The 15,386-nt window shown below is 51.9% G+C and overlaps 1 protein-coding gene across 1 annotated transcript in view; it reads left to right on the top strand.

The window, feature by feature from the left end:
• RECQL4 (RecQ like helicase 4) overlaps positions 1 to 15,386 on the top strand; it is a 45,849-nt gene that overhangs the window by 20,797 nt on the left and 9,666 nt on the right. Inside the window, 10 exon segments of the mRNA XM_045006385.1 lie at positions 318 to 447; positions 6,166 to 6,288; positions 9,892 to 10,038; positions 10,645 to 10,737; positions 11,017 to 11,153; positions 11,651 to 11,734; positions 12,532 to 12,720; positions 13,125 to 13,307; positions 13,801 to 13,987; positions 14,899 to 15,176. Coding sequence (XP_044862320.1) covers positions 318 to 447; positions 6,166 to 6,288; positions 9,892 to 10,038; positions 10,645 to 10,737; positions 11,017 to 11,153; positions 11,651 to 11,734; positions 12,532 to 12,720; positions 13,125 to 13,307; positions 13,801 to 13,987; positions 14,899 to 15,176 — 1,551 coding nt within the window.

The following is a 15,386-nucleotide window of genomic DNA, read 5'->3' as shown; positions in this document are numbered from 1 at the left end:
GTCCCCTTTCCAGCACATTTGCTAAGTGAGCTACCAAAAGGCCAATTTCCAGCCAAAGTCGTTTCTAGCCTCCCATCATCTGCAGTTTCAAATTAATTCAGAATTCTCCTTTGTTTTGCTTCATGGCCTAACAGTTGTGCAGTGTTGCTGTGCACTGTTACGTACCGGCTGACGGCCACCCCCAGAGGTGGTGCATTTCCCAGGAGTGATCACTGACTGGGTGTGGAGGTTCCTATGTCCCTAATCTGGCTGTTTCTGGTGGGGCTTGTTTGGCTTACAAGCAAGGCCCTGGCTTAGGCGTGCTGGTCCCTTTACAGGTGTGGAAGCAGAAGTGGCAGAAGAAAGGCGAATGGTTTGGAGGAGGTGGCAGATGCTTCGACAGGGGCTCAGATACCTGCTTCAGCTGCGGTGGAACAGGGCACTGGGCCTCAGAGTGCAAGGGCAGAGGTAAGGCTTTCTACCTCCCATGGCCAGCCGGGCCAGCCTGAAAAAGCAACAGCTCACATAGATACCTGCACTGGTGTCAGGAACTGCTGCATAAACAAGGACGATGTGCTCGGCACAGCCATGCTTGGCAGTAGTAAGGTTTTGGGAGGCTGACGTGTGGCCAAGGGTCAGCTGGATGCATGGCAGGGCGTGTTCCTGGATTTTACTTTATTGCACGAACAGGTTTGGCAATAAATTTCCACCCACTTTACCTTTTAATGCTGGATAAATTACAGCAGCAGCATGAGATAAATGTTAGATGTGCAGCAGTGAATGAGAACACAACACAAGCGCTAATGAATACAGAGAGCCCCCAGGTGTGTAGGACAGTAAAGACTGTCCAGAGCCAATAGGGAACTTTGCATCAAGAGGAGTAACAATGGGAATCTCTCCTCTCCCCTCCTGCTGGTTTCAGGACCTGGCCTTTGCGGGAAACCTCTCATAGGAAGAGACTGAAAAGATTGTTACCTTAGAGAAGAGAAAAATGGACTTGATAAAAGTCTATAACCCAATGAATGGTCTAGAGAAGGAGATCGAGAGCTTCTGCGCTCCCTGTCTCACAGCACAGGAACAAGGGGAAACTCAGTGACATTGGGTGGTGGGAAACTGATCAAAGGAAATATGTTAACAGAAAACATGTAACTAGATTGTGGAACTTGCTGCCACAGGATGTCATTGTGGACAAGAACCTAGCAAGCCTGAAAAAGGGACTGGAATGCCTATGGATAACCAGGGAATCCAGAGTTAGAGTACTTCATGTAAGAGGGGTATTGGAAGGGATATAAAACCTGCTTCGGGGTTTAAGCCAATCTCTAACTACTAGAGACCAGGATGAGAGCTAACGTAGGGGCTGATTATCCCACCTCTGAAGCATCTGATGCTGGTCAGAGACTCGATACCTCGGGTCTGAGCTAGTCTAGCAATTCCTGTGTTCCTATGAAAAGTGACTGGCCCTGAAAGCATTTGCCCAGGCCACCAGCTTGCAGAGCGCTAGATATTGGATCTTATTAATTATTTCATGGTCTCGGTCCCACTTTGCCTTTTTTCCCTCCAATTCAGCCAGATGTATGTGTGCATTCGGGGCAAGGAGCTCTTGGCCCTCAGAGACCGTGTACGGGCTTTGGAGGCCAGGGTGGCTGAGCTGGAGGAGCTAAGTGAGACTGAGAGATACATAGATGAGACTTTCCGGGACACAGTAGAACGGTCCCACTCCCGGTCTGACAGCCTCTGTGCTGTTGAGGAGGATGAAAGCCTCAGGGAAGGAGAACATCCAACTGGAGCAGAGGGAAACGATCCCATAGTTGGGAGCTTCCTTCCAGATGATGATGTGGTATCCTCTCACACTGAGGATACCTCTCCGGGGGAGAACAGGAGTACTTGTGGCACCTTAAAGACTAACAAATTTATTTTAGCATGAGCTTTCGTGAGCTGCAGCTCACTTCTTTGGATGCATAGAATGGAACAGACAGACAGGGGATATTTATACATACAGAGAACATGAAAAGGTGGAAGTATGCATACCAACAGGCAGAGTCTAATCAATTGAGATGAGCTATCGTCAGCAGGAGGAAATTATCACTTTTTGAAGTGATAATTAAGATGGCCCATAACTCCAGTTATTAGGAAGAGACAGATATTCGTAATTGGCGAGTCGATCATTAGAAACATAGATAGCTGGGTTTGCGAGGACCGGGAGAACCGCATGGTGACTTGCCTGCCTGGTGCAAAGGTTGCGGATCTCTTGAGACATCTAGACAGACTTGTGTGTAGTGCTGGGGAGGATCCAGTGGTCGTGGTACATGTAGGTACCAGTGACATAGGGAAGGATAGGAGAGAGGTCCTGGAGGCCAATTTAGGCTGCTAGGTAAGAGGTTGATGTCCAGGACCTCCATGGTAGCATTCTCGGAGATGCTTCCAGTTCCACATGAAGGGCCAGTTAGACAGCAAACTGCAGGGTCTCAATGCGTGGATGAGACGATGGTGTAGGGAGGAGGGGTTTGCATTTATTAGAAAAACTAATAAATGCAAAATTAAATTGGGGAAACTTCTGGGAAAGGGGGAACCTATACAGGAAAGATGGACTCCACCTAAACCAAAATGGAACCAGACTGCTGGTGCTTAAAATTAAAATGGTCATAGAGCAATTTTTAAACTAAGGGCTGGGGGAAAGCCGACAGGTGCAGAGGAGCATGTGGTTCGGACATCCCTTAGGGGAGGCTCTATAAATAGAGATTCCCTGTGTCCTAATAAGGAGGAAAGGATGGAAGATGATAAAATACAGGGAGGATCTGAGGCGAAACAGTCAAATGAAAAAAAGTCCCATTCAATTACATCATGTTATGGCAGACAGCTAAAAAGTGACAAGTTTTTAACGTGCTTGTATACCAATGCTAGAAGTCTAAATAATAAGATGGGTGAACTAGACTGCCTTGTATTAAATGAAGATATCGATATAATAGGCATCACAGAAACTTGGTGGAATGAGGATAATCAACGGGACGCAGTAATACCAGGGTACAAAAATCTATTGGAAGGACAGAACAGGTCGTGCTGGTGGGGGAGTGGCATTATATGTGAAAGAGAGTCTAGAATCAAATGAAGTAAAAATCTTAAATGAACCAAACTGTACCATAGAATTTCTATGGATAGTAATTCCATGCTTGAATAATAAGAATATAGCAGTAGGGCTATATTACAGACCACCTGACCAGGATGGTGATAGTGCCTGTGAAATGCTCCAGGAGATAAGAGAGGCTATTAAAATAAAAAACTCAATAATAATGGGGGATTTCAGCTCTCCCCATATTGACTGGGTACATGTCACCTGTGGACGGGATGCAGCGATAAAGTTTCTTGACACCTTAAATGACTGCTTCTTGGAGCAGCTGGTCCTGGAACCCACAAGAGAAGAGGCAATTCTTGATTTAGTCCTAAGTGGAGCACAAGATCAGATCCAAGAGGTGAATATAGCTGGACTGCTTGGTAATAGTGACCATAATACAATTTAAATTTAACGTCCCTGTGACAGGGAAAACACCACAGCGGGTCAACACTGTAGCATTTAATTTCAGAAAGGGGAAATGCACAAAAATGAGGTTAGTTAAACAGAAATTAAAAAGTGAAATCCCTGCAAGCTGCATGGAAACTTTTTAAGGACACCATAATAGAGGCTCAACTTAAATGTATCCCCCAAATTAAAAAAACATAGTAAGAGAACCAAAAAAGAGCCACTGTGGTTAAACAAGAAAGTAAAAGAAGCAGTGAGGCAAGAAGGCATCCTTTAAAAAGTGGAAGTTAAATCCTAGTGGGGGAAAATAGAAAGGAGCATAAACTCTCTGACAAGTGAAGTGTAAAAATATAATTAGGAAGGCCAAAAAAGAATTTGAAGAACAGCCAGCCAAAGACTCAAAAAGTAATAGCAAAATTTTTTTAAGTACATCAGAAGCAGGAACCCAGCTAAACAACCAGTCGGGCCAGTGGATGATCTAGATGCTAAAGGAGCACTCAAGGACGATAAGGCCATTGCGGAGAAACTAAATGAATTCTTTGCATCGGTCTTCACGGTTGAGGATGTGAAGAAGATTCCCAAACCTGAACCATTCTTTTTAGGTGACAGATCTGAGGAACTGTCCCAGATTGAGGTGTCATTAGAGAAGGTTTTGGAACAAATGGATAAACTAAACAGTAATAAGTCCTCAGAACCAGATGGTGTTCACCCAAGAGTTCTGAAGGAACTCAGATGTGAAATTGCAGGATTACTAAGTGTAGTCTGTAACCTATCATTTAAATCAGCTTCTGTATCAAATGACTGGAGGATAGCTAATGTGACACCAGTTTTTAAAAAAGGGCTCCAGAGGAGACCCTGGCAATTACAGGCCAGTAAGCCTGACTTTAGTACTAGGCAAACTGGTTGAAACTATAGTAAAGAACAAAATTGTCAGACACATAGATGAACATAATATGTTGGGGAAGAGTCAACATGTTTTTTGTAAAGGGAAATCATGCCTCACCAATCTACTAGAATTCTTTGAGGGGGTCAATAAGCCTGTGGACAAGGGGGATCCAGTGGATATAGTGTATTTAGATTTTCAGAAAGCCTTTGACAATGTCCCTCACCAAAGGCTCTTATCCCATGACAGTTTCTTTGCTTAAGAGGGAAGGTTCTCTCATGGATCAGTAACTGGTTAAAAGACAGGAAACAAAGGGTAGGAATAAATGGTCAGTTTTCAGAATGGAGAGAGGTAAATAGTGGTGTCCCCCAGGGGGCTGTACTGGACCTAGTTCTATTTAACATATTCATAAATTATCTGGAAAAGATGGTAAACAGTGTGGTGACAAAAACAGATAGTTAAGTCCCAGGCCGATTGCGAAGAGCTACAAAAGGATCTCTCAAAACTGGGTGACTGGGTGACAAAATGGCAGATGAAAATCAGTGTTGATAAATTCAAAGTAATGCACACTGGAAAACATAATCCTAACTATACATATAAAATGATGGAGTCTAAATTAGCTGTTACCACTCCAGAAAGAGATCTTGGAGTCACTGTGGATAGTTCTCTGAAAACATCCACTCAATGTGCAGCAGCAGTCAAGAAAGCGAACAATGTTGGGAATCATTAAGAAAGGAATAGACAGAAAATATCATATTGACTCTATATAGAGCCATAGTACACCCACATCTTGAATACTGCGCGCAGATGTGGTTGCCCCATCCCAAGAAAGATATATTGGACTTGGAAAAGGTTCAGAAAAGGACAACAAAAATGATTAGGGGTATGGAACAGCTTCCATATGAGGCGAGATTAATAAGACTAGGACTTTTCAGCTTGGAAAAGAGACAGCTAAGGGGGGATATGATAGTCTATAAAATCATGACTGGTGTGGAGAAAGTAAATAAGGAAGTGTAATTTACTCCTTCTCATAACACAAGAACTTGGAGCCACCCAATGAAATTAATAGGCAGCACATTTAACAGAAACAAAAGGAAGTATTTTTTCACATAAGGCACAGTCATCCTGTGGCACTCCTTGCCAGAGGATGTTGTGAAGGCCAAGACTATAACAGGGTTCAAAAAAGAACTAGATAAACTCATGGAGTGTAGGTCCTTCAGTGGCTATTAGGCAGGATGGGCAGGAATGGTGTCCCTAGCCTCTGTTTGCCAGAAGCTGGGAATGGGTGACAGGGGATGGATCACTTGATGATTCCTTGTTCTGTTCATTCCCTCTGGGGCACCTGGCATTGGCCACTGTCAGCAGACAGGATACTGGGCTAGATGGACCTTTGGTCTGACCCAGTGTGACTGTTCTTATGATGTCCCACAACCTGATCAGCCATAAACAGCTTAAACCTTGCTTTGGTCCTGTAGTCTAGGCATTAGAATTGAATATAGCAGGACCTGGACCTTGGGCCAGTTCCCAAGTGACAAACGCAATGACCAGCAATGACCTAAGCCTCCAGGAGGACGTGTATCAGTTTCGTTCCTTTAAAGCATTGGTGTGAAGCGTGTTGCATGTAGCGATCAGGCCACTGAGTGTTGCTTTGCAGTGGGTGCGCAGTTGGCTCTAAGTGCTGCTCAGGGCTGGCAAATTTACATGCTGGGACAGAGAGGTCCTGGCGTTCAGCATCCCCTCCCTCCCATGACTGCCCCCCCGTAGGAGTGAGACTCTTTCTGCCTTGCAGAGCTAGGTCCAGCTGTTGGCCCACAGCCGGAGGAAACCAGCGAAGCTATTGAAGAGGAGACGCCATTGCCCACTCTGGAAGAAGTGGCCCGGATGACTAACACAGCTTACAGCAAGATCTCAGGTGAGACTCTAACGGCGCAGAAGTTAATTGTTCCTTGGTTTGCTTCCTGGGCAGGTCAGGAGGGCTGGCTTCGCTTAATGCCGGGGGCACGTCTGCCTTGCTCTGCAGTGGCTCCTAGAGGCTGGTCGTGGAGTAGCAGTGCTATCAGTGACTAGCTGGAAGGTTAAGTACTTGTATCCAGTTTTGTAGCTGCAGCTGTAGAAGGAAAGCTGAGATAGGAGCTTAGAAGGGTGCATGTTAAAGGGAACACAGTCCTGGATGGGTGCAAATGTGGCCTTTCATGGAAATAACAGCAGTCTGGACGGTCACCTATTGGTAACCTTTGTGGTCTCTCTTTTTTAATTGAACTAGACTGCAAAGTATTTTGGAGGAGCAAACAAATATGGCTGCAACCCTACAAAAACAAAGGGTTTTTCTCTCTCTCTCTCTTTCAAGTCCTACACTGCTATGTGCTTGTGAGGAAGCAGATGCCTGGATCTGCTCCCTTCTCAGTGCAATGAAATTTTGAAGACCCTAGGGCGAGCCGTCAGCCAAAATCCTCAGTGGGGGTCCTGCCAGGGCTTGGCTCTCGGAGAGCGGGAATCATGTACATATTGTAACGCTAGCTCATCAGAATCCGGTACATGGGTTTGTAGAGCGCTTCTCGCAGTGGGGCTCTGATCAGCGCCTGTGGCCCCTGGTGCATAGCAATACACCAATCAATACAAAATGGTCCGAGCTAGAGGGGAGAGACGAGGCAGAAAAAGGTTGATGCGCATGCGCCTCTTCTGTGTGCAGTGGGCCTCAGCAGCTGACAACATCCCTCGAAGCCAACTCCTGGTCTGTTACCGTCACGCCTTCTCTTCACCCCACTGTGCGGACGGCTTCGCGCATTGATCTGTCTCCGTACTGCAGCTAGTGCTAGGGTTAGCAGCCCGGGGAAGCTGCAGCCACTTCTGCCCAGAATGGGATGCAGTATGTATCTTCCCCCAAGACCCATTTGATTTGTAAAGTGTTAATTACTCCATCCTGCCCACCACCATAGCCCTGTTCAACTCACTCTTGTTTGGCTTCCAAAGAGCAAACCCTCCACGAACGTCCAGGCTGACTTGTCTTGTAGATGAAAGAAAGCAAGGACGAGTAACAGCAGAGTCTCCAGGAGAGCGCTCTGTGTGCGTCTCCTTTGAACTTTCTTGCAGCAGCTCTGAGAACAAAAGTCCCCTTCTCTGCATGCGGCCCCCCTCTTAGAAAAGTGCATCACACAGACAACAAAAGCATCCCCGTTTCCCTCTACACAAAAGCTGTGGTGTTTGTACTGGAGCTGATATGCTCCATGCGATGGAGTTTCAGCATGTGGTGATGGCTTTAGAATTTGATGCTTAAGTCCAAGTATAACTCCTAGCCACAATACAGACTGAGTTATTGTTATCTGAGTGGCTGGCAGCCCGGAGGGGGGCCTCTCATTAGTTTTGAATGCAAGAGAGCTCGCTGTAAGAGCTCTTTACAACAGAGCACTAAAGAGGATTGTCTCTGTCCATCCAGGTGCTTATAACTCCCACCACTAGTGGCCTCTCACACAGTGGAAAAGAATTTGTCGTCTCTTCCATGTTTTCCATCCCAGCCTGTAGTGGAAACGGCTCAATTGCTTTCTAGGTTTGCTTTGTCTTTGGTGGTATATGTTTGCACGTGTGGCTGTGCTGTATGTATGTCAAGACATTGTTACGGGAAAGCTACACTGAAGCAATGAGTCTCTCACTGAGTCCTGCGTGTGGTGAGGCCCTGGTCTCGTATCTCCTGAGAAAGCCAGTTGCAGTCTAGGCCCAGCTCCCAGAAAAGTTCTGCCTCCTGCACTCCTGAGACTCTCTAGTGGCTGGTAGTTCCGTTGTCCCAGTGGGTGGAGGCCACAGTTGCTGAGGGAGAGGCATCTCTTGGATGGCATAGGCCAATCTCTTGGGTTCTGTGGGGAGCCAGTGCAGAGCGTACTGCCAGGGAGATGTGTTCATGGTGACCTGTGCAGCCACAGAGAGACTGTTGCTTTCAAGCCAGACCATGAATAGCTGGATGGCCGGCTCTAGGCTGAGAGAAGGGGGCACAGACTTCTGTCTGGCTGCAGATGGAAGTGCAGATGTCTCCAAGGCCGTCATAGAATCATAGAATCTCAGGGTTGGAAGGGACCTCAGGAGGTATCTAGTCCAGCCCCCTGCTCAAAGCAGGACCAATTCCCAACTAAATCACCCCAGCCAGGGCTTTGTCAAGCCTGACCTTAAAAACCTCTAAGGAAAGAGATTCCATCCCCTCCCTAGGTAACCCATTCCAGTGCTTCACCACCCTCCTAGTGAAACAGTGTTTCCTAATATCCAGCCTAAACCTCGCCCACTGCAACTTGAGACCATTGCTCCTTGTTCTGTCATCTTCTACCACTGAGAACAGTCTAGATCCATCCTCTTGGGAACCCCCTTTCAGGTAGTTGAAAGCAGCTATCAACCCCCCCCCCTTCTTCTCTTCTGCAGACTAAACAATCCCAGTTCCCTCAGCCTCTCCTCATAAGTCATGTGCTCCAGCCCCCTAATCATTTTTGAGTATCCAACAGCGTGGAGGAGACCTAAATGACCCCAAGGCTGACTCAGTCTGAAGGCAAATCCCCTCAACAGTGAGGGATGCCATGGAGGAAAATTTTGGAAGCTCCGTCCTGTTTCCTACAAGTCCCTTCAGTCTTGGCTGGATGCAGGGTCAGCAGAGCTGGGTGTTATTTGTGTCCTGCTGGTCCTTAGCCCTGGCTGTCTCCCTGGCTCCCTACAGGTGCTGAATAACATGGGGGTGAGGATGAGCCTTGTGGGACTCCGGGGTTGAGGGCTTTGGAGTGGAGACCCATAACGACCCTCTGGGGTTGGTTGGAGAGGAGGGGCCTGAGCCAGGTTGGGGGTTTCTAGTCACCCCTGCAGCCTTTTGGAGGCCAGACAGGTGTATCTGGTGATCAGTGGCATCAAACGCAGCAGCAGGGCCTAGCATGGTGAGCGGGGACGGAAGTGGCTCATCTGTGGCCAGGAGGAGGTTGCTCACCAGAACCATGTGCTCTGTCTCTCCTTGCCCTGGGCTGAGGTGCAACCAGGAGGGTGGTGATGACAAATGTTTAGGATCTCTGGATCAAAGGCGCTACATAAAGCGCCCTGCAAACGCTGCGTGTCAGAGAGATGCACGGGGGAATCCTTGCATCTGCCTCCAGGGTGGAGCATAGCAGCTGTGTACCAGCACACAGCCACACCACCCAGCAGGCTAGGACAGGAAGTGAAGGAGAATCCTGCATCTAGTTAAAACCACAGAGAGAATTGAGGGAGGTAGAAAATAATTCCCATGGTTTGTATTTGAGCAGGACACGGGGGTTAATATCCCAGCTCATGGAGAGTCGTTAATGACCAGAAGGGGTCAGAACCTCTGGGCTGTAGCTAGGGTGGGTGCATGCGGCTCCGGCAGCACACAGCCACCTAGTCCGGCACTTCGTCTGTACTGACCGAGGGGAAAGTGCCACGTGTGGAGTCGCCAGCACCTTGGATTTCCTCTCAGCCAAGTGCTGTATAAACCTGGCCTGGGTTTCATTGGCTTGTGCCTGTTCCTTTTCATCCCCAGCTGAGAGCAGAAGCAGCCAAGCCGGGCCCGAGAGGGCTGGCGAGGAGGAGTTCGACCTGCACATGCAGAGGCCTGTGTATGAGCCACCTGCTCCACCCCCACCGATGGAGCCTCTCTACGGGCTGAGGCAGGATGGGAAGGTGAGAGGTAAGAGTCAGGAAAGGCAGCTGTGCTACGGAACGGGCTTATAGTGAGTACGTGCTGGACTCGTGTTGGAAGCACTGGGCCTCGCTCATGCAGCTGAGCAGACAAAGCTGCATGGCTTTGCCACAGGCGCCAGCCCAGTGGTGTGGAATCTGCATTCTGCTCTGAGCAGGGTGCTCTCCCAGGGCCCTGGTGCTGCAGGTCTCTCGGAAGGGCACTGCCGCGTTGGAGGGGAATGTGGTGCGCATGACAACGAGGGGCCTTCGCATTCTGCTCAAGCCCCTGCTCCCCTTCGGGAGAATGGCTTTGGCCGGGAATAAATCGGACTCGTCGTCCCGTTTTAAGCAATAGACCAGGCATCGTTCCCAGAGCTAGAAATAGAACCCAGGAGTCCTGACTCCCAGTTCCCCTTCCTGTAACCACTAGCCTACCTGCCTTCCCAGAGCTCAGCTAGAACCCAGGAGCCTTGACACCATCCCCCGCTCTATCTGCTAGCAGCTCCTTGCCTGTGTGCACCATTGGCCTAGTCCTCCCTTGGGCTTCGCAACTGGCAGGGCCTTGCGCTCCACCGTGGGTTCCTGACCGCGTGTGTGTCTCCGTGCTGTGCAGAGACCCCAGAGGAGGTGTTTCAAGCTCTGGCTGAGCTGGGATACAGCGCCTTCCGCCCGGGCCAGGAGCTGGCTGTCATGAGGATTCTCTCAGGTAACCTGTCTTACCCTGGAGTAGATCCTTCCTGCCTGTCCCCACCCACTCAGGAACGGTCATTCAGGGCCCCCGAGGGCTGGGGCCAGCGACATGTGCCTAATGAGGGTTTAGCCCTGAGAGCACTTTCCCCCAGACCGCCCATACTGAAATGAGGCCAGGGCTGGGGGAAAAGGCACCAGCGCCCCCCCACATCTCTCTGCCCCCTTCCCATGCTGACTCCTCCGGTGGATTCCAGGGGTGGTGGCCCTGACTCTGCTGCTGCCGTTTCTGAGCCAGGTCTGTCCACGCTGGTCGTCCTGTCGACGGGGATGGGGAAGTCTCTCTGCTACCAGCTCCCTGCGTACTTGTACGCAAAGCGGTCCAAGTGCATCACCCTGGTGATCTCCCCGCTCGTGTCGCTGATGGATGACCAGGTAAATGGGACGTGGCTTTGATCGCAGCCTGGTTGCATTGGGGCTCCTTCCTTGGGCTTTCTCCCTTGCCCCCTGTCCCTTCACGGGAGGCAGTCGGGGCCTGATCCCTTTGAAGCTGAGGAGCCTGGTCATTGACTTCAGTAGAAGCAGGATTGGGCCTGATTCTGTCCGTCCTTCATCCCACATTTACTCTCTAGCAACTGCCCTTGGGACCCATCACCCCCCGGGGGTGGCACGTTTGGGGTTAAATATTTCCCATCTCCAGATCCGTCCTGTGTCTGTGGGTTGCTGGGAATTCTCCGCTCTGCTCAGGGCCCTGTCCTTTCTGATGTGCCAGGCAGGACATCTTGGAAGCCTCTGACCTAAGGATTGCAATGGAGCCCCTGGCTGCTGGATTTTGAGTCTGCAGACAGGCCCCCAGACTGAGCGGCAGAGGAGCTCTGTCCCTGGAGGAGCCCTGTCCATTGATGTGTGCGTGTAATGCGCTTCGTTCCCAGGTTTCGGGGCTTCCCCCCCACCTGAAGGCTGTCTGCATTCACTCCAACATGTCGAAGAGCCAGCGAGAGGCTGCCATAGAAAGGGTGAGTTGCCTGGGGTGACGGGACCCTTCCCGTAGGAGCTGTGAATCTGAGCCTGCTCTCCGATCCTGGACTAGCAGCGCACTCTCCTCTGGAGGGTAGAAGGAGCATCGGGCATTGTCGCTTGGCTTGGGGCACGAGCCTGCTATGTGTGTGGCTGTCTGCTCCTAAGGAGTGCTGCTCTGAGTGAGTCCGGTCTGACTGACGGGGCAGAGACCCCTCATGGGCTGGCTAATGGGAACTGGTGGGAAATATCCACTGCCGTCAGGGCTGGGCTCCCCCAAGGGTGTTGCTTGGCCACATATGGAGCGATTCTGATTTAAATACACCCCCGACCATGTTCCGGAGTAACGGGCGTGTGCAGCCAGCCTGGGGCTGTTCTGATGAGTGCTGATCGGGCGTGCGTTTCTCCCTGGTAAGGGGAGCTGGATGGGCAGCTGGGAGAACAGGTACCCTGCATGCCTCCCCCCCAACCCACATCAGAGGGATGGGGAGTGGGAGGGCCAGGAGAACCTGAAGAGGCCATTACGGTGACCAATTGGTACTAATTGTGTTGGTGGCTTTTGAGCTGCAGGCATCTGAGCCGAGAGCTCCCAGCTGGTGGATTGGAAAGACCCTCTAGCTCCCAAGGAGGGCTGGCTTGAAGGAGCTGAGCTTTAGCCAATCCCATCGGATGGACGGACGGACGGACACACACACACACACACACACACCCCGTGTGTGTTTCCCAGGGCGGGGGCTGGGCATGTGTAATTCGTACCGGGGTAACCCCTCCTTCCTGATGCTGTGCGTGTTTGCAGGTGAAGGGAGGGAAGGTGCATGTGCTGTTGCTCTCCCCGGAGGCCCTGGTGGGCGGAGGCAGGGCAGGATCTAGCTGCCTCCCCTCTGCCGACCAGCTCCCACCCGTGGCGTTTGCCTGTATCGATGAAGCGCACTGCGTCTCCGAGTGGTCCCACAACTTCCGCCCGTGCTACCTGCGGCTCTGTAAGGTACGGGGGGGATCTGGCCAGAGCTCCCTGGCACCAGTGCGCCGTGACCTCTGCCTGCGGGGATGGGGGGAGACGGCCAAGGCTATGCCTGCTGTGTCTGTGTTAGCAGCAGCAATGAGACGTGGTGCCGGGAAAGGGGCTCTGGAGGCACCGTGTCTGAGACGAGCTGTCAGACCAAACTCCTGGCTGCTAATTCCCTCTTGGGTAGCTGCATTCTGACCCCCTGTGTTCCACTTGCCTCTTGAGGCACCAGTCTCATGTCCTGCCCTGAGCTGTGCAGTGATGTTGGGAGGGGGAGATCGGGACTCTCCAGAGAGCTGTCCCCCACGTGCGGCGCGCCACTGCCTCTCGGCCAGGAAATGCCAGCCCCTGGCATTGGGGAGTGACCGCTCTTCTCCCTGCAGGTTCTTCGCGCTCGCCTGGGGGTGCGCTGCCTTCTGGGCCTTACAGCCACGGCCACACTAGCCACAGCGCAGGATGTGGCCCATCACTTGGGCATCCAGGAGGAGGAGGGGATAGCGGTGCGCTCTGCTGCCGTTCCCCCAAACCTGCACCTTTCGGTCTCGACGGACAGGGATAAGGATCAGGTAGGGAGGGGGAGCAGGGCTCTCCGGGAACTTGGAAGAGACTCGCATGGTCCTTGAAGCACTAGGTCATCTCTCTAAATCCCAGCTCGGGGGTTCCAGTCCAGGATTCATTCCTTCCTGACCTCAGTGGTTGCGTAGTGTTCTTTGGAGCTGCTCGACGGCTGCCGTGCATGTCTCCTCCACAGGTGGCTGCTCTCTGAGGGTGCATGAAATGATCCATGTGTGTCAGAGCCTCGCTCTGGGATCCGTTGGGGTGCCAGGCTTCCTCTGGGATCCCCACGTATTCATTCTATGCTGCACAGGGAGTGGGATTCACCAGGAGTGGGTTGGGGAGTTGCCCATGGGAGGGGGTCAGTGTCCCTGCCTTCAGGGGGGCTCGTAACTCAGCTGTGGGCTTTTCCGGCCCTGTGAGAGGAGCGAGCTGCCTTGAGAAGCTCCTAGGGAGTGAAGCACCTGTAGAGCGGAGCCCCATTCTCTCCTTGTCTGGTTCCAGGCCCTGGTCTCGTTGCTGCAGGGGGAGAGGTTTGGGGGCCTGGACTCGGTCATTGTTTACTGCACACGGCGGGAGGAGACGGCCCGCATTGCGGCGCTGATCCGCACGCGTCTCCAGGGCGTAACGCTCAGGGAGTCCACGACTGCTGAGGAGCAGCACCAGGATGGAAAGAGGAAGAAAGCCAAGGGTAAGAAGGGGTCGTCGCTGGGCTTTCCTGCAGCTACAGAGAGGGAACCATGAGCCAGCCCCTCCCCTGAGATTAGACTGTGCCCCAGCCTTGGGCATCTGTGAACAGACATACGCTGGAGCAGAGGAGGCTGCTGGGATGCAGCGTGTTAGGGATGGACTTGCCGTCTGGAGGGAGCTGTCTAAGACACACCAGGCTTTCCATGCTGGCTCAGACCACTAGGCCCTTCAGTCCAGCAGTGAGCCTCTGACGGTGCAAATACCTGATGCTTCCGTGGAAGGTGAAGCTCACTTCCCCTCTCCCACGCCATGCACCCATCCTGGCAGGACAGGGAAATGCCTTCCCAAGCTCTGCGAGCATCAGCTGCATGGGCTTTGCTTCCCCCGTGACAGACCATCGTAGCAAACATGGCGGCATGTGGTGGCCGGGAGGGGACGCCACATGAGCGATGTCGGGAAGGGCGCTTTGTCCAAAGGCTCCTGCTGGCTGGCCCCTGGGCCTGCCCAGGCTTTGGACTCTGTTCCTTGGCCGCAGCTTGAACCAATCCCACCCCTGCAACCGGGAGCTCTGGCTCAGCCATGCCCACATCAGAGCTACGGAGCGTAAATGAGGAGCGAAGATTGACTCGCTTAAAATCGAAGCTTAAAGCTCCATCATAGAAACCCTGCTGGGAGAACGAATGGGGATTGGTCATCTGCAGATCCAGGGCAGATGATGTCACTGCAACCCAGTGTGGGGGTGACTAACGGGGGTGGGTGTGTGTTTCCTAAACGCGTTGTCTGTTGCTCGTTTCCACCTCTGACGAATTAGCGAGTGCACGCAGGGTGCTCTGACAACGGGAAGCCCTACGTCCGTGCTAATGATGATCATTCCGTGGTGGTCTCTCTTCTCTCTCCATGTCTGTGGCGTAGCTAAGAAGAGCATCCGGTGCCCTCTGAAGTGGGTCGCTGATTCCTACCATGGCGGCATGTCCGCCATCGAGCGCCGCCGGGTCCAGAACAACTTCATGTGCGGCCAGCTGCGGATCGTGGTGGCCACGGTGGCCTTTGGCATGGGGCTAGACAAGCCCGACGTGCGTGGGATCGTGCACTACAACATGCCCAAGAACTTTGAGAGCTACGTGCAGGAGATCGGCCGGGCGGGGCGGGACGGGAAGCCAGCGCATTGCCATCTCTTCTTGGATCCGGAGGTAATTGCTGCCGGAGGGGTGGGGGCTAATCCAGGAGCCAGGGTATCCCACCAGCCACTTCTGCTGCAGACGGTCAATATCCCAGCCCAACTGAACGCACCTGCTTAGTCGGCTGAGTAGCTGGCTGCTGCAGCCGTTATAGGGAGGTGAATGGCTCTTGTGCCCCCAATGAATCTGATAGCAGGGGCTCTCTAGGGCTTACTATAGGGT

Source organism: Mauremys mutica, chromosome 2 (assembly GCF_020497125.1).
Source record: "Mauremys mutica isolate MM-2020 ecotype Southern chromosome 2, ASM2049712v1, whole genome shotgun sequence".
Taxonomy (NCBI): domain Eukaryota; kingdom Metazoa; phylum Chordata; order Testudines; family Geoemydidae; genus Mauremys; species Mauremys mutica.
The sequence above is the reverse complement of the archived record's forward strand: the minus strand, read 5'-3'. Positions and strand labels throughout refer to the sequence as shown.